General features: G+C 43.8%; 1 protein-coding gene and 1 long non-coding RNA gene across 3 annotated transcripts in view; one reads left to right on the top strand and one right to left on the bottom strand.

Moving 5' to 3' along the window:
• Positions 1-7,537: 7,537 nt before the first annotated feature.
• The window catches only part of LOC119939601, a 30,524-nt gene continuing 13,240 nt past the window's right edge, over positions 7,538-24,821 (top strand). The window contains exon 1 of the long non-coding RNA XR_005454682.1: positions 7,538-7,626. This is a non-coding gene — a long non-coding RNA (uncharacterized LOC119939601). The remainder of the gene's footprint in view (positions 7,627-24,821) is intronic.
• TMIGD1 (transmembrane and immunoglobulin domain containing 1) lies at positions 7,585-20,819 on the bottom strand. 2 transcript variants are annotated; one of them, XM_038759717.1, is made up of 6 exons: positions 20,736-20,819; positions 20,213-20,491; positions 18,094-18,372; positions 13,183-13,286; positions 12,157-12,194; positions 11,611-11,685 (listed from the first exon to the last, which is right to left on the bottom strand). In XM_038759717.1, exons 1-6 carry the CDS (start codon positions 20,815-20,817, stop codon positions 11,682-11,684), a joined length of 786 nt encoding a protein of 261 aa, XP_038615645.1. In that variant the 5' UTR covers positions 20,818-20,819; the 3' UTR covers positions 11,611-11,681. The 2 variants fall into 2 exon arrangements, with proteins under 2 accessions (XP_038615646.1, XP_038615645.1); XM_038759718.1 differs by lacking the exons at positions 11,611-11,685; positions 12,157-12,194 and adding an exon at positions 7,585-7,638.

A 24,821-nucleotide genomic window follows, 5' to 3' on the forward strand; every position in this document is an offset into this window, starting at 1 on the left:
ACGGGGGCCGTCCGGGGACAATCCTCGCCCCTCGCGCTGCTGCGTCAAGACTGACGGGGAGAGCGGGCCCCGCCCGGGGGGGGGGGGGGGGGGAGCGCGCGCGCCGAGCGCGCATGCGCCTTCGGGGGGCGGGGGGCGCGAGGGCCGCGCCGGGAGGGAGAGCCCACGCGCGCCGCGCGCATGCGTGGTTGGGGGCGGGAGGCGCGAGGGCCGCGCCGTGAGGGACAGCCCACCTCCTCCAGGAGGCCTTCCCACACTGAGCCCCTTCCTTCCTCTCCATCCCCCCACATCTTACCCCCTTCCCTTCCCCACAGCACCTGTATAGATGTTTGTACAGATTTATTACTCTATTTATTTTACTTGTACCTATCTGTTCTATTTATTTTATTTGGTTAGTATGTTTGGTTTTGTTCTCCGTCTCCCCCTTTTAGACTGTGAGCCCGCTGTTGGGTAGGGACTGTCTCTAGATGTTGCCAACTTGGGCTTCCCAAGCTAGCTCTCTTCCTCCCTTCAAGGCCCTACTAAGAGCTCACCTCCTCCAGGAGGCCTTCCCACACTGAGCCCCTTCCTTCCTCTCCCCCCCCATCTTACCTCCTTCCCTTCCCCACAGCACCTGTATATATGTTTGTACAGATTTATTACTCTGTTTATTTATTTTACTTGTACCTATCTTATTCTATTTATTTTATTTTGTTAGTATGTTTGGTTTTGTTCTCTGTCTCCCCCTTTTAGACTGTGAGCCCACTGTTGGGTAGGGACCGTCTCTATATGTTGCCAACTTGTACTTCCCAAGCGCTTAGTGCAGTGCTCTGCACGCAGTAAGCGCTCAATAAATACGATTGATTGATTGATTGATTCCCAAGCTAGCTCTCTTCCTCCCTTCAAGGCCCTATTAAGAGCTCACCTCCTCCAGGAGGCCTTCCCAGACTAAGCCCCTTCCTTCCTCTCCCCCTCGTCCCCCTCTCCATCCCCCAATTTAACCTCCTTCCCTTCCCCACAGCACCTGTATATATGTATATATGTTTGTACAGATTTATTACTCCATTTATTTTACTTGTACATAGCTATTCTATTTATTTTATTTGCTTAGTATGTTTGGTTTTGTTCTCTGTCTCCCCCTTTTAGACTGTGAGCCCGCTGTTGGGTAGGGACTGTCTCTATATGTTGCCAACTTGGACTTCCCAAGCACTTAGTACAGTGCTCTGCACACAGTAAGCGCTCAATAAATACGATTGATTGATTGATTGATTCCCAAGCTAGCTCTCTTCCTCCCTTCAAGGCCCTACTAAGAGCTCACCTCCTTCAGGAGGCCTTCCCAGACTGAGCCCCTTCCTTCCTCTCCCCCTCATCCCCCTCTCCATCCCCCCATCTTACCTCCTTCCCTTCCCCACAGCACCTGTATATATGTATATATGTTTGTACGTATTTATTACTCTATTTATTTTACTTGTACATATTCTATTTATTTTATTTTGTTAGTATGTTTGGTTTTGTTCTCTGTCTCCCCCTTTTAGACCGTGAGCCCGCTGTTGGGTAGGGACTGTCTCTAGATGTTGCCAACTTGGACTTCCCAAGCGCTTAGTACAGTGCTCTGCACACAGTAAGGGCTCAGTAAATACGAATGAATGAATGAATGAATGAGGGAAGGCTGCCCTTCATGCCCTTCGCTCAAGCCTGGCGAGCCTGTCAGGCCCTCGAGGTGTCGTAAGCGTGGCCATTGTTAAACCCTTACTATGTAATAATAATAATGATAATGATGGCATTTGTTAAACCCTTACTATGTAATAATAATAATGATAATGATGGCATTTGTTAAGCGCTTACTATGTGCCCCTTCTGGACTGTGAACTCGTTGTTGGGTAGGGACAGCAAAGCGCTGTTTGAAGAGCTGGGGAGAATACAAGGTAATCAGGTTGTCCCACGGGGGGCTCACAGTTTTAATCCCCATTTTACAGATGAGGTAACTGAGGCACAGAGAAGTTAAGTGACTTGCCCCAAGTCACACAGCGGACAGTTGGCTGAGCTTGGATTTGAACCCATGACCTCTGACTCCACAGCCCGTGCTCTTTCCACTGAGCCACGCTGCTTCTCGTGGCCCCGTGCTGTAGATAAGTCGGACATGTGACAGTGACATTTGTTAAGCACTTACTATTTGTTAAGCGCTGTTCTAGGTCCTGGTGTAGATAGACGTTATTGAGTTTGGACTCAGTCCGTGTCCCACCTAGGGCTCACAGTGTTAATCCCCATTTTGCAGATGAGGTAAATGAGGCGCAGAGAAGTGAAATGACTTGGCCACTGTGACACAACAATGGCGCAGCTGGAATTCAAACTTGGTTCCTCTGACTCCAAGGCCCATTGTTTTTCTAGTTCTGCGGTGTGGCTGCAGCACCTGTATTCACCTGGACCTGGGGATTATGCAGTGTTTCTGGAGCAGTTGGAGAGGTAAGATGGCCTGTCCCGCCATCGACCCCCGGCCCACGTCATCCCCCGGGCCTGGAATGCCCTCCCTCTGCCCATCCGCCAAGCTAGCTCTCTTCCTCCCTTCAAGGCCCTGCTGAGAGCTCACCTCCTCCAGGAGGCCTTCCCAGACTGAGCCCCTTCCTTCCTCTCCCCCTCGTCCCCCTCTCCATCCCCCCCATCTTACCGCCTTCCCTTCCCCACAGCACCTGTATATATGTATATATGTTTGTACATATTTATTGCTCTATTTTATTTTGTTAGTATGTTTGGTTTTGTTCTCAGTCTCTCCCTTTTAGACTGTGAACCCACTGTTGGGTAGGGACTGTCTCTATATGTTGCCAACTTGTACTTCCCAAGCGCTTAGTACAGTGCTCTGCACATAGTAAGCGCTCAATAAATACAATTGATGATGATGATGTACTGAGCACATGAGCCTCCAGACTGAGCCCCTTCCTTCCTCTCCCCCTCGTCCCCCTCTCCATCCCCCCATCTTACCTCCTTCCCTTCCCCACAGCACCTGTATATATGTATATATGGTTGTACATATTTATTGCTCTATTTATTTATTTATTTTACTTGTACATATCTATCCTATTTATTTTATTTTGTTGGTATGTTTGGTTTTGTTCTCTGTCTCCCCGTTTTAGACTGTGAGCCCACTGTTGGGTAGGGACTGTCTCTATGTGTTGCCAATTTGTACTTCCCAAGCGCTTAGTACAGTGCTCTGCACATAGTAAGTGCTCAATAAATACGATTGATGATGATGATGATGATGGGGTGTACGGTACAAAAGAGTTGGAAGACACATTCCTGCCCACAGTCAACTTATGGTCTAGAGGGAGCTTACAGTCTAGAGAGTAAAACATAAATATGTTTTACCATTTGAATACAACTATTTAATACAGCTGCATCGTGGCATCCAATAGTACTCTCCTTGTAGCCCAACAAAAACTGCAAATATAGCCTCTGTACACCAAGGACATTGGCAGGCAAATACTAACAACTAAAGTGTAATATTAACCTTACACTGTGCTAGTAGCAGTAATATTTAAGTACTTACTATGTGCAGAGCACTGCACCAAGTGCATACACATGTGGGAATTATATAGTTCAGAATGTCTAAGTTCAGATACAGTTCAGAATTTATGAGATGCCAGATGCCTGCCCTCAGGGAGCTTACATTTTATTGCTAGGAACCTGTGGAGCTCTAGAAACAAGGAAAATACTCTTTTCTTCTCTCAGGATGAACTCCTAACTGTGCTTTGGTGTTTTCTTCCCCATCCCCGAAACCCTGTGGTGTTAGCAGTCGTAGTGGAAGCAGTAGTTGTTGTAATGATATTTGTTAAATGCATACTGAGTGCAATGCAACAGTACTAAGCACTTGGGAAAGCACCCCAGAAACCAAATATACGTTTCCTCTCCCCAAGGAGCTTATATCTAATAGTAGCGGGGAAGAAAAAAGGTAGGAGCCCTACCTTAGTCATTCCTCTCACAAAAAGAGATTTTTGTCTAAGTGACCCTATCATAATTTCAATTTTCCATCGCTTTATCTGTAAATTCCCATCTAGATACTCAGTCAACACCATTACTTTGTCATCACTCATAGGGGTTCACCCTTAGATTCTACCTACAGAGTAGGGTGAATAGCTTTCCCAGTAGGCCTGTCTCAAAAAACCCAACCTTTCTCATTACTGTCTGCAAAGTACTTCCTTGTGTGGGTAGAAATGGAGAAATGCAACATAGCCCAATTCCAGAAACTGTTGGCCCTTCTTGTTCGCAATCATTGATCAGTAATAATTAGGGTTCCCAGAGTAAATAATTTCCAGTCTGCCCTGCTTACGGAAAACTTGTCATTCTAACAAAAAATGGTCTCTTGAGAAAAATGACCTCCAAATGTATTCTGAGGGCAAACAGCATGGCCTGGCGGACCTATGTTCTAATCCTGGCTATCCCATTTATCTGCTGTGTGACCTTGGGTAAGTCACCCTTAGTTGGGTGCCTCAGTTACCTCATCTGTAAAATGGGGAATACGACTGTGAGCCTCATGGGGGACATGGACTTGGACTGTGTCCAAGCTGATGAGCTTGTATCTACCTCAGTGCTTAGTACAGTGCCTGGCACATAGTAAGTGCTTCAATACCATTAAGAAAATGTTGGCGACCTGTCTGGCTGGGGTTTAGATGAGTTGAGGCCGGGTGCAGCTCGTTGCAATGTATGTACAAGAATTTTCCATTCAAAATTCATTAATGGCCAAAGGGACCGCAGCAGAGCACTGATCCTGTGCCAGAAAAGGCTATCGATCTGCAGGTGGGTGCCAGGATAGCTGCCTTGTTAGCTGCTCTGGTCTTCACTGGCCACGTTCGACCGCTATTACGAGGCTACATTTGTATTTCTTTTTGGTAAATCCGTCTTTTTCCTGCTCCCTCTATTTGTAAATTATTTTTATTTGTCTGTCCACCTCGTTAGAATGTAGGCTTCTGGAAGGTAGTGATCATGAGCCTTGCTTCTGATGTAGTCTGCCTAGTGGGTGGAGCACAGGCCTGTGAGTCAGAAGGACCTACGTTCTAATCCTGGCTCTGCCAGTTGCTAGCTCTGTGACCTTGGGCAAGTTACTTAACTTCTCTGGGCCTCAGTTATTTCATCTATAAAATGGGGATTAAGACTGGGCGCTCCATGTGGGACATATATTACGTCCAACTTGATTACCTTGTTTCCACCCCGTGCTTAGAACAGTACCTGCCACATAGTAAATGCTTAACAAATACCATGAAAAAAGTGCTTAAATACCATTCCCCAGCTCTTAGTACAGTGCTTTGACCTCAGGAGGCACTCAGTTAATAGCATTGATGATAATGATGATTGCTGCTGAGTCTGACTGCAACATAAGATACCTTATGAGGGTGGTTCTTTGGTCGGAAACTTTCAACATAAGCTGAGCAGGCATTACTCTCCTTCTGTCTGCTTCACCCTATCCACCACAGAGGTGTGCGGGTGAGGGACTAGAGCAAACGCGTACGCGTAAATAGGCAAGAGTACACATGTACATAGCAGGTGCTTGTAAAACAGTGACAGACACAAGTCCCCTTCACCCTCAGTGTCCCTTCTCCAGTTGTCATCGCAACTCACCCTTGAGGTGGGGTGGGAGCCGGAAGAGAGGGAGGATGGCAGAGACGTGCTTACCCAAAGAAGGTTCCTGTATGCATTGGACTGGGGAAAAGGAAAAGTGAAAATAAAAGGAAGTATGAGGGAAGTGAATAATAATAATGGTATTTGTTAAGCGCTTACAATGTGCCAAGGACTGTTCTAAGCGCTGGAGTAGATACAAGGTAATCAGGTTGTCCCACGTGGGGCTCACAGTCTCTAACCCCATTTTACAGATGAGGTAGCCGAGGCACAGAGGAGTTAAGTGACTGAGCCAAGGTCACACAGCAGACAAGAGGTGGGGCCGGGATTAGAACCCACGTCCTCTGACTCCCAAACCCGTGCTCTTGCCATTAGGCCATGCTGCTTCTCCAGTAGAAGGGGAGATATTGGAGCAGAAATAGAGCATACGATCAACTTTCTGTAGAAACTATGGATCTGCTTCCATTTTGGAATGCTATCAGGTATGTTTTATTGTCAGCAGAAGTAAGGGCAATAGATTTCTCTCTCTCGTCAAGCGCATGTACATTCTTACTTTTTGGGATAGAATGACTTCAGGCTGTACAAGTAGAAACACACATATTTACAAGGAAAATAATGAAGAAGAGATTAAAAATAGCAGAAAAGAAACCCCCCAAATAAGGGATAAAAAATTGGGAATGTCAACTCAGATGGCTTAAAATGGGCAATCATTGGAAGTTTTTCAGGAGTTGGGAGACATGAGCATAGAGGTGCGTAAATTCTTGTAACCTGCTTTGGGGACAAAAATACCTTCTTATGCCACTGTGATTTACTAATCAGCTCCACTTTGGCACTAAGTGAGCAGGCTTCAGAAAATTCTTGGATGCTGGGGTTGGTGGTGCTTATATTTTTACTGTGCATTTGTCAATCACAATTTGAAGGTCTTTGAAATAGATATAAACCCTGGAAGGCATTGATGCTCACTCAGTGATTCACACCAGGAAGAGGCAGAAGACAAATATCTTATCTCCGTTAACACTGCTACTATTGTGTTTCAATTTCACTGAGTTTCAAAAAGCCAAGGGTCCAAAGAAATCCAAAGTGAAGCTGATTCACAAATGGGGACTTGTTAATAAATTGTTAAACATTTTCTTAAAAACAAATATGACCCAAATCTTAAACTGGGGCAAAGTCCTCTTTGCTTATGATTTCCAAGGGGTCCAAGTTTATTATTAAGCATTTTTATGATATGCCATAAATATAAAGTCATTTCGGGGAGGCTATGATTCTTTCCAAATGACCAAGTTTATAGCATCGTTAATGGACTTTTTAAATGATATACCTGAGCCATCTATAAAGCCTAAAAATGACGGCTGTTGTGAATAAAGCTCTAAGCAGAAAGCACTCATTAAGAAGGAATTATTTTTAAAGGGAAATGAATGTTGTTTGAAAAGTAATATATGAGCACTGTCATAAAATAAAGGCTCTTAAAATGTCTTTAGTTATCAGAGGCTTGTAAAAAATGCCTAATGAAGCACTTGACTCTCCTGAAGTTACAGTAAGCCCAGGCAAATGGAAACTCAGCAGGAGTTCAGAATGAATGCCAGATGTGCCGTGGGCAAAGAGGTGAGTAGTAGCAGGCTTTTGCTACAGAAAACCCAAAGCAGAGAACGATGGGCATGCCTTACTGCGGTGAGCCGAAGGTCAATCCACCATTTACAACAAAGTCTATGGAGGCAGGGTTGTTAACATTAGTACGGTCAGGAGATGGTCATTCAGGCTAAAGGTTCAGTGAAGGGAGGAGCTGACCCCTGTTTGTCCCATTTGGCTGCTGTACTGTGAAACTGCTGCTACACTTTCATTCACTGGATCTCCAAGCACTATCATTTGAGACAGTGAAGCAGATGTATTTTCATCAAGAGCGTATATCTGGTCTTTGTCTTGATGTTCCTAGGTGTTTCTATCATTGGGCGTGACCAAGGCAACCTCAGGATGATGCGGTTGGACGATGCTCTGGGAATTTCATTTCTTCAGGCGTATTGGTCCCAGTGAATTACACAAAATGTAAGTCAGAAACTAAAGTGGGATACATAAAGATGGTTAAGTTCCAGTTCCACGAGTGAAAATCATCTGTGGAAAAGAGTAATCTTAATGCTGCTTGACCCAAAAAAGACAGAGAAAATGCACAAGTGTAGGGAGGTGACCAATTTGCTGTTCCTGTTTCCTGGAGTGGCTAGGCAGGCGATTACGATAAGGATTTTGAGAAAAACTGTAAACCAATTTAGTAGTCTCTCTTGGTTTATACCTCCGCTGCCCTGGTTAAGAGCTGAAAGGTAGGTGCACCCATTGAAGCAGGGAAAGAGTTGGGGCTGGGAGAGGTGGTAAGAAGGGCAGTGGCCGGAGAGGTAGCAGCATAACTACCTCCAGCTCTATGCCTGAGGTAAGTATCTTGGCAGTTACAGCCTTCTGGTCCTGCTGCTAATTTTAAAAACACTGGGAGAATGTAGTTACAGGTGCCAATCTCCATCAAAAGACAAATGATTGACTTTGGCACCTTTTCTGCTCGTTATTTTAATAACCCAAGCTTATGAATTCATTTTAACTAATGCTTACAGCTAAAAGCCTGTCCAGTAGTGGAAGCGTGGGCTAAAGCACTTCCCTCAAAACATGTCAAAAACCAGCAATTAGGGGTGGAAGAGGCCCATTAGGTCCCATCCAGCCTAGGCCAGAGTGCTTTAACCATAGAAAGGGTAGCTGCTCCCTGCCTTTGTGGGTCAGAGAAACCTGGAACCATCTGGGGAAACCCTAGGGCCACTGTGGAGACCAACGTTGCCATTACAGAGTTCTGAAAGTTACCCCAACAGCATATCCACTTCCACCACCCATATTCATCCATTCCCCTTCAGCCCTCATCTTCCTTCTACTCTCCTCCACTGCCAGCTGATGGGGTAAAACCAACCTGTACTGGAGAAAGAAATGTGTTCCCGAAGGAGAGGTGCATGCAGACTGTGGGGGAGGTGGGGAGGGACAAATCATGGCTTCATTGTCCCCGGACTTTCACTGACCAGGCCTCTAGGATCCTACTCCGCTCTGAGTTTATGGGCATTTTCTTGAAAACCCAAAACCTGTCCCTGAAATCAGGCCTTATGTTGAATTGTTGTAATACTTTTCACCAAAGTTTAGGGGCCAGAAAAATGAACAAACTGGGAACCCATGGTAATAAAATGCTTTTTAGTGACCTTTAGTCCCTTTATCTGTCTTCCCTTCTCGACTGTAAGCTCGTTGTGGGAAAGGAGTGTGTCTACCAATTCTATTATATTGTACTCTCCAAAGTGCTTAGTAAAATGTTCTGCACTCAGTAAGCGCTCAATAAATACAATTAATTGATTGATTGATGTACTTTAACTTTTCCCTCAACCTACCATAGGCTTATCATCAATTACTGCATCTAAACTCTTTGTAAACTTTCTATCATTTTTATGGTATTTGTTAAGCGCTTACTATGTGCAAGACACTGTACTAAGCACCAGGATAGGTACAAGCTAATCAGGTTGGACACAGTCTATGTATAAATGTCTATATGTATAAATGCCTATATGTATAAATACGATTGAATGAATGAACGAATGAGTGTCCCATATGGCACCCACAGTATTAATCCCCACTTTACAGATGAGGTAACTGAAGAAGTTAAGTGACTTGCCCAAGATCACACGGCAGACAAGTGGGGGAAACCAGAATTAGAACCCAGATCCTCCGACTCCTAGGCCCGTACTCTCTCTACCAGGTCATGCTGCTATCATCCCTAAATTTCTCTCTAACAATCCCTTAGAGGCTTACTATTCACGATTTTATGTTACCCTTTCTTTAACCTAGTATGTTTTCTTACTGCAATTTCCTGGGGTAATGAATTCCACATGTTTATTACATTGCTGGGTGAAGAAGTATCTTCTTTAGTGTACCTTGAGCCTCTCTCTTTCAAGCTGAAGTAGGCACCCCCAGTCTGGTGTTGTGAAATTTGGTAAATGGCACTTCTTTGTTCAATCAATCAGTGATATTTATTGAGTGCTTACTATGTGTAGAATACTTCCTCCCTGTTCTCACCTTTCATGGTTTCGAAGACTTCAGTCTTGTTCCTGCTAAACCTTTGTCTTTCCAGATTGAAGAGTCCAAACCTTTTCAGGCTTTTTTAAGTGATATTGGTTAAACAGGCATTGTACTAAACGCTGGGGTAGATACAAGATAATCAGGATGGACACAGTTCCTGTCCTACACGGAGGCCAGAATCTAAATTGGAGGGAGGGGGATTTAATCTTCATTTTACAGATGAGGTGACTGGGGCACAGAGAAGTTAAGTGACTTGCCCAAGGTCACAGAGCAAACAGGTAGCAGAGCCAGGATTAGAACCCACGTCCTCTGATTCCCAGGGCAGTGCTCTTTCCACTCAGCCATACTGCTTTCCCTAAGAAAGCTGCTCCATCCCGTACCCTACTTTGAAGACAAGATTAAGATTGAAATGGGATGAGCAGTTTATGATATTGCAGTGTTCTATTTAAACGAGTTAATGTGTGATTCTGTCATAACAGAAGTCAAGGCCACTGTATTTTAGAGTGATGAAATTACTCCTCCCTGATGAGTAATTCTGTTTGGAACTTCCTGAAGACAGTTACATACCTGAGATTAAATTTAATTCATACTATGACAGGGAGGGGCAAAGATGCTAAACTTCCAATCTTTTCAGTTTATCACTCTTCCTAGCATCTGTTTCAACTTTACCGTGCTTTTGACAATTAAGCTGCTGAAGTCACCTTTCCACTCCCATGCTTCCCTACTGGTATTACTGTCCCAGGGTTTTCAGGTCCCTCCTCTGCTCATTCCCAACAGATTTTTGCCACTCTGAGTATTTTGTACCTCAGGATAACCTCTTCTTGGCCTCCCAGACTATTCAATAGTATTTTTGGACACTCAAATGAGCAGTTAGACCTTGAATTGGGGAATTTAACTTGAGACCTTCCTGTAAAATGTGCTGCTGCGTATCTGACACCTCTGAAAAACTTCAGAACCAAGTTCTCTCACCATCTGTCTCCCTTCAGGTCATTGAACACCCAATGTTTCAGAGAAAGAGGTCACTGGTGGACCCAACCTGTCTTGTTCGAAAACAATCTTTGTAAAATAATGGCCTTGTTCAAAGTGTTTCTTCTTGATCTTTTACATTAATAAGAGGCTCTTTTTACTGGTTGCCCATCCCTTTCTTGAAGTGACCGTGATAGTTATTTATAAAGGGAGATGTCACAAGCAAAGATTGACACCCTGGATTTAGCCACTAGAATAGAGGGACCATTTCAGGACAAAGAACCCATTTACAAAGATGGGGCCGAGGTGGGGATTCTTGACCTATTGCTCAGCTGGACCTGGAAATTTCTCTCACGGTGGGTTGTAAAATTGGGCACCAGGAAGCAGAAGATGAATTGGGAGGAAAAGGCATAGGGAAGAAGGAGGGAAAAAAACTTGAGCTGTAACAACTTTAAAGAAAGAAAAACTATTTAAAATTTTAAAATATTGCAAGAGACCAGTTCACAGTTTATGCAAAAAGGAAGCAAATAATTTTGAGAACATTCAGGTTCACTTGTAAACTGTGGTCTTCACAAGCCACCCTGTATATCTGCCTAATATTCATTTGTGGATAAAGGTTGAGAATCCCCAGTATAATATAATGTAATGTAGCGTGGGGGAACATAAAAGATACATAATGACTGAATGGGAAATGGTGAGCCTTCCTCCTGGAATTACTAGATACATGTCACTCCAAGGAATTGACAAGATCAGAATCAGTACTTAGTACAGTATCTGGCACATAGTAAGCATTTTTTTAAATCCCATAAAACAATCCTGTTCATGTGTCAGCAGTTGTCATAGGGAATCCATGTAATCTTTATAGCATAGAATTTTCCAGAGAAACAATGGATTCCCATCATATGGGTAATCAAACACTGTCATAATCACTTAGAATTTGAAGGAATATATTTAAAGTTAAAAATAAATAGAGATGGAATGACAAAATCCAGAGCACCTCCCATTGCAGAATGGCTATTTCTGTATTGGATGGCATTTCAGTTTCCTCATCTGAAACCAGAAAATATACATGATGAAGAGCACCAGCGTTGACAAATCCCCAAGCAATTTTAAGTTTCATATATTTATCTTCTCAATCCACTGCCTCCTACACCTGTACTGTATCCAAGATACCGATGAAAACTGCCATGAACTGCACTGAGGCAGACTTGGGTTTCTGGTATGAAAGAGTTTAATTTCTGGGACATCCAGTAGTATCTTCTCCCCCATCAGACGCAAACACACACACCCTCCTTGCCCTCAAAAAACCCATTAGTCATTGACACCAGTGGCAATAAAGCAGGGAACAGTTTCATAATTAGAAGTACAAAGCTGCTGTGAGAGAGGTCTGAGGCTGAAGATGGTGCTCAGGATGGCATCTTGCCAGACTGCCTTAGTCTTGCTTCACCTTTATTTTTCCAGAGGATCGGGGAACTGGGACTTGCCTATGGAAAAATCCCTGACCCGAATAAAAATACTTACAGAGCTATGTCACTTTGGGTATCTTCCGTGGTGCAGAACTAAAAATAGATACAACAGATAAAATGTCACTGCCTAGCTTGTCCAGACACAAGTTGCTCAGGGGACTGTAGCCACTCTTGGTCATCCTAAACCCCATCTCTTGGCTTTCCAATCAAAGAAGATTGATACGTCTGGCAAACGTATCAATTATGTTTGATACGTTAAGGTTCAATTATCCAAGCCAATTCAGCCAGGACACCAGAGTCTCAATCTTCACTTGAAAAATCTCCTGGCACCTTCAGGGGTGAGGCTCTTGATGATATCCCAATCCGAGAACCAGAAAATTCCACATATCCCAAGCTACTCAGCAAAGGACCAGGCAAAAGGGAGTCCCTTTCTGGATTACTAACAACACCTACAAAAGCCTGGGCTTTCCTTGGAGGCTTTCCAGCTTTTCAAAGACCTTTTTGATTTGTTGTTTGTGTGAGCCCCAACATAGCTTCTTGGTATAATGCAATTATAGGAATGGGCAGTCTTTAGTTGGGTGGGCATATAAGTGCCAGCTCTATGTTGGGCAAGGGAGGTAAGTGCCCCTAAGGTGTTTTTTTTTTCCATACTTGCTCACCACAGATCTCTAACAAAACCTGAGAGTTTCCAGTCAGGGTTTAGAAGACTCAAATTGGTGATTTTCTGGCCTGTTTTCTTTGCGAAGCCTGTCCCTTCCTTGCCCCCTGCCCCACCCCTGGCCCACCTTAAAATCTCTACAACTTTTCCATCCCCACACAAAAAACAAAAAGTTGGCAGCCATGGATGGGCACCTTTTTAGCTTTTAATCCAGTGTTACCAAGCTACATGAATGGCCTTCTCTCATGACCTACGGCAATTTTGAAGTTGGAATCCCCTCAGCCCCCTAAAAGGGAGCCTAGATCCACGTATTTTGGACAGTAATTCCCCGCTCCCAGTGTTAAAAAAAATTTCTAACGGGCTGTTGGGCTTCATTTTGGCTGTTTTTCATCCTAAAATCTTTCTTTAAAAAAACTCATATACCTTTCGGATCCTCTCTCTTCGAGCAAATATTCCAAAGCTTATGGTCAGTAAAACCACCACCATCGCAGCAATAATAGGTTCCATGGGAACAACGAATTTCTTATCTGTTGGAAATTCACAAGCAGGGTGTTATGCCCGGGGAAGGAGAAGTAGAAAAGGATGAGAGGGTTTGTTGAAAGAAGAGGAAGCAGGAAGGGGGAAGGACAGAGCATTTGCAGTGTTACAAAGGCAACATTCCAAAATAGACTCTAACTGGTGCTTAGTGGTCCTTTTCACTCCTAACCCCAATTTATTTTATCTTTCCAACTTGAAGAAGTTGGAGTAAGTTGTTTGGGTCTCTAGCTGTTTAATGTGGGGCTTCCTTGGTCTTTCCTTGCAGTTGATTTGGAAGAGAAGGTGGGTTGGATCACCCATCCTATCAATCAATCAATCAGTGGTATTGATTGAATGCTTACTGTGTGCAGAGCACCTCTGGTAAGCGCTTGGGAAAGTGCAATATACCAGAGTTGGTAATGTGATCCCTGCCCACAAGGAGCTCATAATCCTAAAAAGTTGCTGAACTATCTCTCTGGCAAACACTGACAACATGTTAGCGAGTCCCTTTTTAGCAATATCGTCAATGTTATGTATTGAGCGTGCTTAGTGTGGGAGGGGAAGGAATGGGATGTTCCAACACTGATTCCCTTGCACTACGTAAGGAGCAGAAAGACCACTAACAGGTCAGAGTGACTTGGGAAACAGCATATAAAATTTAGGAGTGGAGAGGATGGAAAACAATGAGATGGACATAAGTTTGAATTTAGCCAACTTGTGATTGTCCTGTGAATAATAATAATAGCAATCACAATTGCATTACATATTGGATTTAATATGATGTCTTTCTGCCTTGTCTTTCCCATTGAACAGTAAGCTTCTTGAAATCAAGGGCAGTATCTAATCATTACTGTATACCCCCAGGGGCATTAATAAAATGACCTAACAATCAATCAATAGTATTTATTGAGCACTTACTATGTGCAGAGCACTGCACTAAACATTTGGGAGATTCATTGCAACAGAGTTGCCCGTAATGTTCCCTGTTCATAATTCCCTGCCCATAGCGAGTTTACAAGATAGAAGTTTTGAATGATTATTGACTTCTAAACTCAGCTCCCCAGTTTTTAATAAGCTGAAGTCAAGCAGTCAATCAGTAGAATTTATTGAGCACCTATTCTGTGCAGAGTACTGTACTAAGCTCTTGGAAGAGTACAATGGAGTTGATAGATGTGGTTCCAGACCCAGATCTTCCATTTGTTTGCTAAACCTGACTTTTAAAAAGATCTGCAAGGAGTGCCTTCACATAATAATAATAATAATAATAATAATAATAATGGCATTGATTAAGCACTTACTATGTGCAAAGCAGTGTTCTAAGCGCTGGGAAGTTTACAAGGTGATCAGATTGTCCCACAGGGGGCTGACAGTCTTCATCCCCATTTTACAGATGAGGTAACTGAGGCATAGAGAAGTTAAGTGACTTGCCCAAAGTCACACAGCTGACAATTGGCAGAGTTTGCTTGCCCGTATTTTAGACTTTTGTTTTGCTCCAGTATCCTCAGACTGGATGTTTTTTCCACTTTCATTATTTCAAAACAATTTGCAACTCTTGGACAGGATCTAGAGCGCAATAAAACTATGCTGGTACTCTCCGTTTATTATAACCCCTGTTTTCCTCTTTCCGTGTCACAGCCCTTCTGCCATGGTGTGAATTTCTGTGGTGAATTTGTAAATATATTCAGGGATCAAAAATGAAAAGCCTGTGAGTGCAGGCAACAACGAAGGAAGTCCAAAGGCAACTGCACACAGTAAACAAGACTGGTTGCTGGGTTAACAAGAAATAGGAAGAGCAAGTAGGTGTGGAATGTCCCCATTGAAAACAGGACCCTGCCCATCTGAATGCCAAACTGGCAGAATGCCTGACTGTCAGAAGTCACATTGGACTTGATTGGGATTGGGCAATGCTTGCACCCATTTCTTTTCCCCTGGAGAAATAGCACAAACAAGTTTCAGGTCTCCAGGAGGGCTTTTCTTTGCCTCCTGATAGAATAGTATGTTCACACATCCCGTCGAGCTGTGTCTCTTTATTGTGGAGGAAACCAGCAGCTTCTGGCTCTAGTGTGTATCTCTGTGCCTGGTTTTAATGCTATACTTATCTTTTCTATGGTATTCGTGAAGCACTTACTACATTCCAGGCACTGTGCTAAGCTCTGGGAAAGATACAAGCTAGTCCGGTTGGACCCGGTCCGTGTCCCACATGGGGCTCACAGTCTTAATCCCCGTTTTGCAGATGAGGTAGCCGAGCCATAGAGAAGTGAAGTGACTTGTTCAGAGAAGCAGCGTGGCTTGGTGGAAAGAGCACGGGCTTGGGAGTCGGAGGTTGTGGGTTCTAATCCCGGCTCCACCACTTGTCAGCTGTGTGACTTTGGGCAAGTCACTTAACTTCTCTGTGCCTCAGTTAACTCATCTGTGAAATGGGGATGAAGACTGTGAGCCCGATGTGGGACAACCTAATTACCTTCTATCTACCCCAGTGCGTAGAACAGTGCTTGGCACATAGTAAGCGCTTGACAAATACCAACATTATTATTATTATTATTATGAAGGTCACACAGCAGACAAGTGGGGAAGTCAGGATTAGAACCTGGTCCTTCTGACTCCCGGGCCCTTGCTCTACCCACTAAGCCATACTGCTTATTGTGGTTTTATTTGTGGTTTTAGTTTTCAAGGTATGGAGTCTCTAAGTGCATTTAACTTCTCCAAACAGTAAATTCCTGTATAGAGAATCCCCCAACCACAGTGATGGGCCATTGGTTTAGTGTACCACCAGCCCTCAATCAGGTATCCCTATCTTGTTTGGTTTTGTTCTCTTTCTCCCCCTTTTAGACTGTGAGCCCACTGTGAGCCTCTATATGTTGCCAATTTGTACTTCCCAAGCGCTTAGTACAGTGCTCTGCACATAGTCAGCACTCAATAAATACGATTGATGATGATGATGATGATCTGAGCCCCTAAACTACTGAAATAGATCCAGACACTGCCCTGCTCAAAGAGGTGTTTCCTGATTAATCTCCCACTGCCCTCCTAGCCCATCAGCTCCCGAAGTACTCATGGATTTATCGGGATAGCGTTTGTTGTTGATTGATTAATTCATTCACATCCATTATTTCTATGTATTCTCTGACCCTTTTCTATGGAGTTTGCATCTATTCGTCTCTGCCATCTTCTCCATTTAATGCCAGGGATTATGTTCTTCAATCCCTTTTGATACCTTCAGAGAGTTCTGCCCACAGTAAGCGCTCAAAAATATTGTCATTCCTGATTCAAATAATAATGCCTCGAATGTGTACTGGGCTTTTATCTTTCCAAAACACTTTCACATTACCTGTCTCATTTTGTCTTCACCATGTCCTTGTGAGATAGACAGATATTGCTATCCCTATTTTAAAACGGAGTCCCAGAGAGCTTAAGGGTCCATGGTTGCACAGCAGACCCATGAGGCCAAGAAGCAGTTCTTTTTGTCAGAATCATATTAAGGAGCATGATGTGAATCAATCAATTTTTTTAATCAATGGCATTTATTAAGCACTTGGGACAATACAATCTAATAGAGTTGATAGACACTTTCCTGGCCCACAACAAACATGAATCACTAAGAGGAGGAGGCAAAAGGCGGACATCGTTCTCAAGTGCCCAGTGACATTAATCTGTGATTGTAATTAGAGGGTGAGAGGTTTCAGTGGCCTGGTTGCGTATACCCTATTGGATCAAGACTAGACATGTCTAAACACTTTGCCACAACAAAGGAGGGGAAAACCAATCAATCAAAGGTATTAATTGAGCATTTACAGTGTGCTGAGCATTGTACTAGATGCTTGGGGCATTTCTAAACAACAGACTATGTACTCATCTTTATATGTTATTTATTTATATTAATGTCTGTCTGGACTGTAAGCTTGTTATGGGTAGGGAGCATGTCTGCTAGTTCTGTTGAACTGTGTTCTCCCAAGCACTTAGTACAGTACTCCGCACATAGTAAGCACTCAAAAAATATGATTGATTGATTGAATGACCGAATAGGTAGGTACAATCATTGCCCAAAAGAAGTATATAGACCAGAGGTGGAGACGAGGAAATTCTTTGCGCTTTGAATGTCATTTTCACTTTTGTGCAGAGAATAAACCTAGAAACAGAAGCATTAGGCCAGAGGAAGAGACAGATTCTATTTTTTTTTCTCAGCCATATCCTGGTTCCCTGTACATCTTCTCCTCAGCATGTGATTTCTGTCAGTATTTCTCCTTCCTTTGCTTCAGGCTCTGACTTTGTTCCAATAGCTTTTGACATGAAAATTTCTAGGCCCAATTCTTTCATTTCCTGATAGAATTCAAAATCAAGTGTTGTCTATGGCACACTATGCCTCTCCTTACTTAGTCTATAAGAGGATCTTTTCTAATGACATTAGGTTATTGTTTGTGTGGCTAAGTCCCTTTCCAGGGACTTTTAGAGAAAAACTGGAAGACTCATTTAAACCTCATTTAGGCCAAGTGCATCCTTAAATTCTCCAGAGAAGGCCCCAGTTATTTGAACTTGGATCTGTGACCTTTGGGCATTTTATATTTGCCTCACCTTCTACGTTACAGCACATATGTATGTCTCTGTAAAGTATACAGGTACACACATATATTTATTTATATTAATGTTTGTCTCCCCCTCTGTGCTAGCTCACTGTGGGCAGGTAACGTGCCTACCCACTCTGTCGTATTGTACTCTCCCAAGCCCTTAGTACAGTGCTCTGCATACAGTGAGTGTTCAATAAATACCACTGATGTTGATGAGAATGATTTGAACAGCACTTTTGTTTGAAATGATAATCACCTTGAACGATGAGATGGAAATCCATCCTCTGCAATATCGAAGTTGAATTTGCTATGCAGGTGTAAGTCCCATTGTCAGATTTCTTGACTGTGGCGATGGAGAGCTGGAAGACGTCACTGGTCTGTTGAATTTGGTGCCGACCTTTCTCCAGGACGAGGGTGCTGTTGTTTCTGTACCATGCCATTTGAGCCTGGGGATTGGACTTCGCATTACATGTTAACAGCACGTTATTCCCTTCTTCTGCTGTTTGGGTGTCTTCCTCACTCAGGGCAGGAGGAACTGTTCAGCACAACAACTTTGGTTTAATAAACAGGTTAACAGCGCTACCCGTAATCATTTAGTGTTAACAATTATGGTATTTGTTAAGCGCTTACTATGTGTCAGACACTATACTAAGCGCTGGGGTGGATTCAAGCAAATCAAGTTGGACACAGTCCATGGCCCACATGGGGCTCACAGTCTTAATCCCCATTTTACAGATGAGGTAACTGAGGCACAGGGAAGTTAAGTGACTTCTCCAAGGCCACACCACAGCTGGGATTACAACCCATAATCTTCTGGCTCCCTAGCCTCGGCTCTATCTACTATGCCATGCTGCTTCCCACAAAAGTGTTATGACTTCTTTTATATCTACCCACAATATGCAACTTAGTCTATGTATCATGAGGGAGTGCAATGTACTTTAAACTGGTAATCCCCAACATCCCCGTAAACCTTGTTAAAATACTTCCACGTTACAACCAACTCTCAATTATTAATGAAATGGAGCCAAGACAGCGTGGATAAATGAAGCTTGCCTATAATCCTCAAATCTAATTTTAGCTGACAGCCACCCTCATAAAAGTTTAGAGAAGGTTGAAGCTAACAAGCAGTCCAGTTAATTTTTGGAGTTTCATTTCAAGCTATCCTTTCCCACTCTTTGGCTGTGGTGCTAATTTGAAATGAAATGGCCCAAGAGAGAGGGGCTGGAAGAGAAGGAGAAGAAGAAAACCCATATCTAATTCCACACTCGTTCATTAGCTTCCAAACAATCTAGAGTAGATGTCACTGCTTACAGCTCCTTCATTTACAGCATGTTTCCTCCCTCTGAATGTCTCTGAAACCTTTAAATCTCTAAAGACCTCATTGGAAACATATGAAAGATTCAGAATTGCATGCCTTGGCAGCGCGGGATGCTGTTGGAAAAATGCATAGAATGCCAAATGTGATGCAATTGCCCTGGCTCAGAAGAGCCAGAGAAGACTTGCCCTTCAGAGAATTCCTTGGTTTTCTGGGGGTTTTTCCCAGATTTAGGTGATTCCACCAGGCTATTATTCTCACTGTGAAATTTTGCACTGTACCCTACTGATATTTTCTAGCCTGCAACCAAAAGGAATAGTTAGTAATGTGTTAATACATCATTTAAAAGGGAGCATAGATTGTATGCTTCAAATGGGCTTAGCATTTAGTAAGCACTAATAAGCACCAACATGATTATTAATAAGTGATTGTAGTGAGAAGTGTTTTGTAATGTAATAATTACACAGCATGAGAGTAATGTATTTTTAGCCACCAATTTACCAGCATCCCAGCCAAGTCTCTCTTAATAATAATTACTAGGAAAGGTAAACTAGGTGATTTAAAAAATGATCTTTTTATGAAAGGTTAAAGTAATATATCATGGCTCTTTAAAAAATATCTACTCTAGGAACCTTGACTGCATTATCATTAAAATGATCGGCATATTGATGAGTCCAGAGTTCCCAGAATACATTTCTTTGGCTCCCCTCCCCTGAAGTTAGTGCCATAAAGAAGGCTAGTATTGTAAAGTCAAAACCAATGCCTTGTAATGCTAAAACAGGGTATATATTTAGAAAGTGCTGCTCATCTTAACTCGTCGTACCTCAAGTCGTGGGCTTCCTGTATTCATTTTACTATCGTGTTACTCTGGGTGAGTTGGGGAGCGAGGGAAACTCTTGTTATATCTATACTCCTCAAAAAAAAATAATACACTTTGGGGGACATTAATTAGAAGACGTTACTTTTGAAATGACCCATTTTTCAACCAAGAAGCAATAGATAGCGGGTTACAAGCATAAGAAATAGACGGCCACTGATTACTGCTCTCCCCTCAACTCACAGGTGACGTTCAGAATCACAGAGATCTGGACCGAATGATCCCTCTGCAGTTTGCAGGTGAAGGTGACCCCATGGTCATTCTCACTGAGGGGAGAGACACAGATGTAACTGGTGTTGATCTTGTTTCCAGGTTTCAGGTCCACCTGGCCATCTTCCCGATACCAGAGTAATTCTTCTTCTCTGCTGTGATTGTGAACTGCACACTTCAGGGACTGGATGGACCCAGACTGGGTATCCAGGGTGTGGTTGCCAGGGTAATCATTTACAGTCAGGGTTACACCTGGATGGCAGCAGAAAGACAAAATCGATTGTATGAAATCTGCCTGTGGACACTGTAGTCTTGGCTCTTGATGGAGCCAACACAAGATTTTATAAGAAAAAAATAACATTTTTCTTTTTTAAAAAAATCAAACTGTAGGACCCAAATCCAGGCTGTAACCATCCAAGTGAGCTCAACGATCCATACAAAGGACACCACATCACCATTTAAGTTATAGGATGACAAAGACAAGGGTTTGACTTACTTGTCTCCCCACAGGGCAGCAGTGAAATCATTAAACAAAGGAATCCATAGGTCTGCATTAGGCCACTGCTCTTCTGAGCCATCTTCAGTGCATATAAATGGGCTGTGACCAGATAGAAGCAAAGTAACAATGAATAGGTTCTGTACTGAGCTGCATTTAGTTTGTGAGTCCAGCCTTTCTGACTAGGGGTTATTAGGCATTGTGAATAAAGTCCCAGGTGAGTCACTGTGGCACCTTGCAGTTTACACAAACCTTCACTGAGTCCAAAGTTCTTTGAACATTAAGGAAACCTCCCATTCCTTCCCTAAGCCCCACTCATAAATACAGGAAAGGAGGTTATGAACTCGAGGACAGTATTCTGAGCTAGGTGCGGTACTCTCTGGAATGAACAGCTCTTCAATCAATCAATCAATCACATTTATGGAGGGCTTACTGTGTGCCAAGCATTGTACTGAGTGCATGAGTTCGTAGGGATGTTCCCTGCCCACAGTGAGCTTACAGCCCAATTTATCGAATGTACATTTCTTTCCAAGAGGGTTGATACACAGCCTTTCCACCTTAGTCCCTCCAATCTGATGAAAACACTGGGATATTTAACATTTAGAAGCCATTCCCTATGCCACTTCCCCTGCCGTTGCAGAGAGTTTGCAGAACTTTCTTTTCTGGGTGCTGTGTGCAAGTGAACACTTTCCCCCTGAGCCCTTCATTGGACTCAGCCCACAGGGCTGAAGGTGAAAGCAAGGAGAGCGGAACCTGTGTTTCTAATCGGCATCTACCTCCACAGGAAGCCTCTTTTATCCCAGGATTCAAAGTTTATCCATTTCCCAACTCACAGAATTCCTGGCTGCTGAACCTGGACTTCGATAGAGTAAAGTTAGGCAGTACATGGTCCTGCCCAGAATCTCATCAGAGCCCTTTCAAACTGATATGTCACAATAACAATAATCATGCCCTAAGGGATCTCTACTGCAAAGGGACAGTCAATCGATCAGTGGTATTTATTGAGCACTTACTGCGTGCAGAGCACTGTTCTTAAACAATTGAGCACTGTACAAACAGAATTCTGAATTCTCAGAGACTGAGTTTACATTTCTCTACATTTCCATACTTCTGAGTGACAGGCTAGGGCATACGGATGGCCATGGTTAGTACTGACGCCTGATTTGGCCCAGTGAAACACTGGATTAAATATTCTATAGAAGATCTATTGTTCAGGCTCGGCTGTGAAATTCTGCAAGGGAAGGTGGTTGTTTAGGGTGCAGTGGAAAGGCTGTCACCAAGTGATGGTTGTTATGGATTCTTCCTCAGGCCATCCCTCAGGCCTCTGCTTGGGACCAAGAAGGAAGAGAAGGGAGAGGGCAGCGAGGTTGAGGAGCTCAGTTGGGCGCTTAAACCAGTAAAGAGTAGGGGTGAAACAGAAAGGCTGCCAAGAGAGAGGGAAAGTCAGTCAATCAACCAAGAGTATTTATTGATTGCCTTCCAAGTGTGGAGCACTGAACTAAGTGGATGGGAAAGGACAGAGACATAAAAGTCATTGTCCTTTCTGGGGAAAAACCTCTAAGCCGAACTGGGCTTTGCAGGTTCGATTCCTGCGCTTGACCGGTTTTTCTCATCAGCCCATGTTTCCCTGCCCCTCTCCCCAATCTCCTCATGAAAAGTCCTTCCGTTGGAGAATATTTAGGAGTGAACAGCTGCTGGTATGATGCTTGTGTGGCGAGGTGGTGTTGGTTTGGATTTTAGAAACCTAAGAATGATGTAACCCAGCTTTTGCTCCCTGTCCCTGCTTCCTTTGCCTCTATAAAGACATCGATTGGGTCTGCATGAGGCCACTTTGGGCCTGAAGCTACACAGGAAAAACTTAAAATTGGGCACTGTAATGTGCAGGCAGAATTAGAACTTCTGGAGCCTTGTGCCACTGACTCCTTCCTCTCATCTGCCCCAACATTAATGCATCCATCGGATTGACAGGGTAGTATTTGGGGTTTTTCCAGCTGCCAGACCTATCCCCACCCCAAGTACCCAGAATCCAGACAGACTGGCTGTTGAATGAAGGGGCAGCGCAGAAATCCCAGCACCCCAAGAATGGTAGCAGCAGTCGGGCAGGCTCTCACCCCAGTCAGGCCCACATGGAAATGAAATTTTCTAGAAAAATATCCAGTCAACACCTGCTCAAGTCAACACTTTAGAATCCTGCCATGACGAATCGACTCCAAATATACTAGTTTCAACTGCCCGCGATGATCACTGGAGAACGTGTAAGGCATATTTCGTTTGATGAAGAAACAGATGGGTTCTCTAAAATGTTGTCTGTCTACCATTAGGTTTGGCCGGGACTGAGTTTGGCTTATCATCATCATCATCAATCGTATTTATTGAGCGCTTACTTTGTGCAGAGCACTGTACTAAGCGCTTAGGAAGTACAAATTGGCAACATATAGAGACAGTCCCTACCCAGCAGTGGGCTCACAGTCTAAAAGGGGGAGACAGAGAACAAAACCAAACATACTAACAAAATAAAATAAATAGAATAGATATGTACAAATAAAATAAATAAATAGAGTAATAAATATGTACAAACATATATACATATATACAGGTGCTGTGGGGAAGGGAAGGAGGTAAGATGGGGGGATAGAGAGGGGGACGAGGGGGAGAGGAAGGAAGGGGCTCAGTCTGGGAAGGCCTCCTGGAGGAGGTGAGCTCTCAGCAGGGCCTTGAAGGGAGGAAGAGAGCTAGCTTGGCGGATGGGCAGAGGGAGGGCATTCCAGGCCCGGGGGAGGACGTGGGCCGGGGGTCGATGGCGGGACAGGCAAGAGCGAGGTACGGTGAGGAGATCAGCGGTGGAGGAGCGGAGGGGGCGGGCTGGGCTGGAGAAGGAGAGAAGGGAGGTGAGGTAGGAGGGGGCGAGGTGATGGACAGCCTTGAAGCCCAGGGAGGAGTTTCTGCCTGATGCCCAGATTGATTGGTAGCCACTGGAGATTTTTGAGGAGGGGAGTGATATGCCCAGAGCGTTTCTGGACAAAGATAATCTGGGCAGCAGCATGAAGTATGGATTGAAGTGGAAGTGAAGCTTATGGTACTATAAAGCAGGGCTGGGAGAAGTTTTGAGTGGAGCAGGGTCATCACCCCGAGCCCAGTGTCTGTGCTGGCTGAGAGGATGAGGTGAACCCACAGTTCCCTCTGGACCCCAGGCAGCAAACGCCGCTGCCTCCGGAGACAGCTTCAGCTCGGCTTCAAGCATTGGCCTTGGGCTGGAGGAGGAGAGTAGTTATGGGAGAACCCCAGCTGGGCTGGAATATCTCCAATCAATCAATCAATCAATCAATCAATCAATCGTATTTATTGAGCACTTACCGTGTGCAGAGCACTGTACTAAGCGCTTGAGTAGCGCAAGGGCAGCAGTAGAGCAGAGCCTGTAGCCGAGCAGCCCTGTGCCTGGGGGAGGTGAACAGAAGTGGCAGAAACCCAGACCCTGGTCGAGTCCATCATCATCATCAGTCGTATTTATTGAGCGCTTACTGTGTGCAGAGCACTGTACTAAGCGCTTGGGAAGTACAAATTGGCAACATATAGAGACAGTCCCTACCCAACAGTGGGCTCGCAGTCTAAAAGGGGGAGACAGAGAACAAAACCAAACATACTAACAAAATAAAATAAATAGAATAGATATGTACAAGTAAAATAAATAAATAATAAATAGAGTAATAAATAATAATAAATAAGTAATAAATAATAATAAATAAGTAATAAATAAGAAGAGTCCACCTCTTCTTAGCCTGCAGGGCCGGGCCGTCTGCTGCTTTGGGCTAGTTGCCCCAGTCCAGAGCAGCCTTCCAAACCCCGGCTGTAATGGGGCCAGAAGGAGATCTTGAAACAGCACCATTCATGGTATTTATTGAGCTCCCACTCTGTATTAAGCTCTGTACTGAGCACTCGAGGAGGTTAGAGTCTAATGTCATCACTAAATCATGATACTGTGAGCCCACTGTTGGGTAGGGACTGTCTCTATATGTTGCCAATTTGTACTTCCCAAGCGCTTAGTACAGTGCTCTGCACATAGTAAGCGCTCAATAAATATGATTGATG

This window comes from Tachyglossus aculeatus, chromosome 17 (assembly GCF_015852505.1).
Source record: "Tachyglossus aculeatus isolate mTacAcu1 chromosome 17, mTacAcu1.pri, whole genome shotgun sequence".
NCBI classification, from domain to species: domain Eukaryota; kingdom Metazoa; phylum Chordata; class Mammalia; order Monotremata; family Tachyglossidae; genus Tachyglossus; species Tachyglossus aculeatus.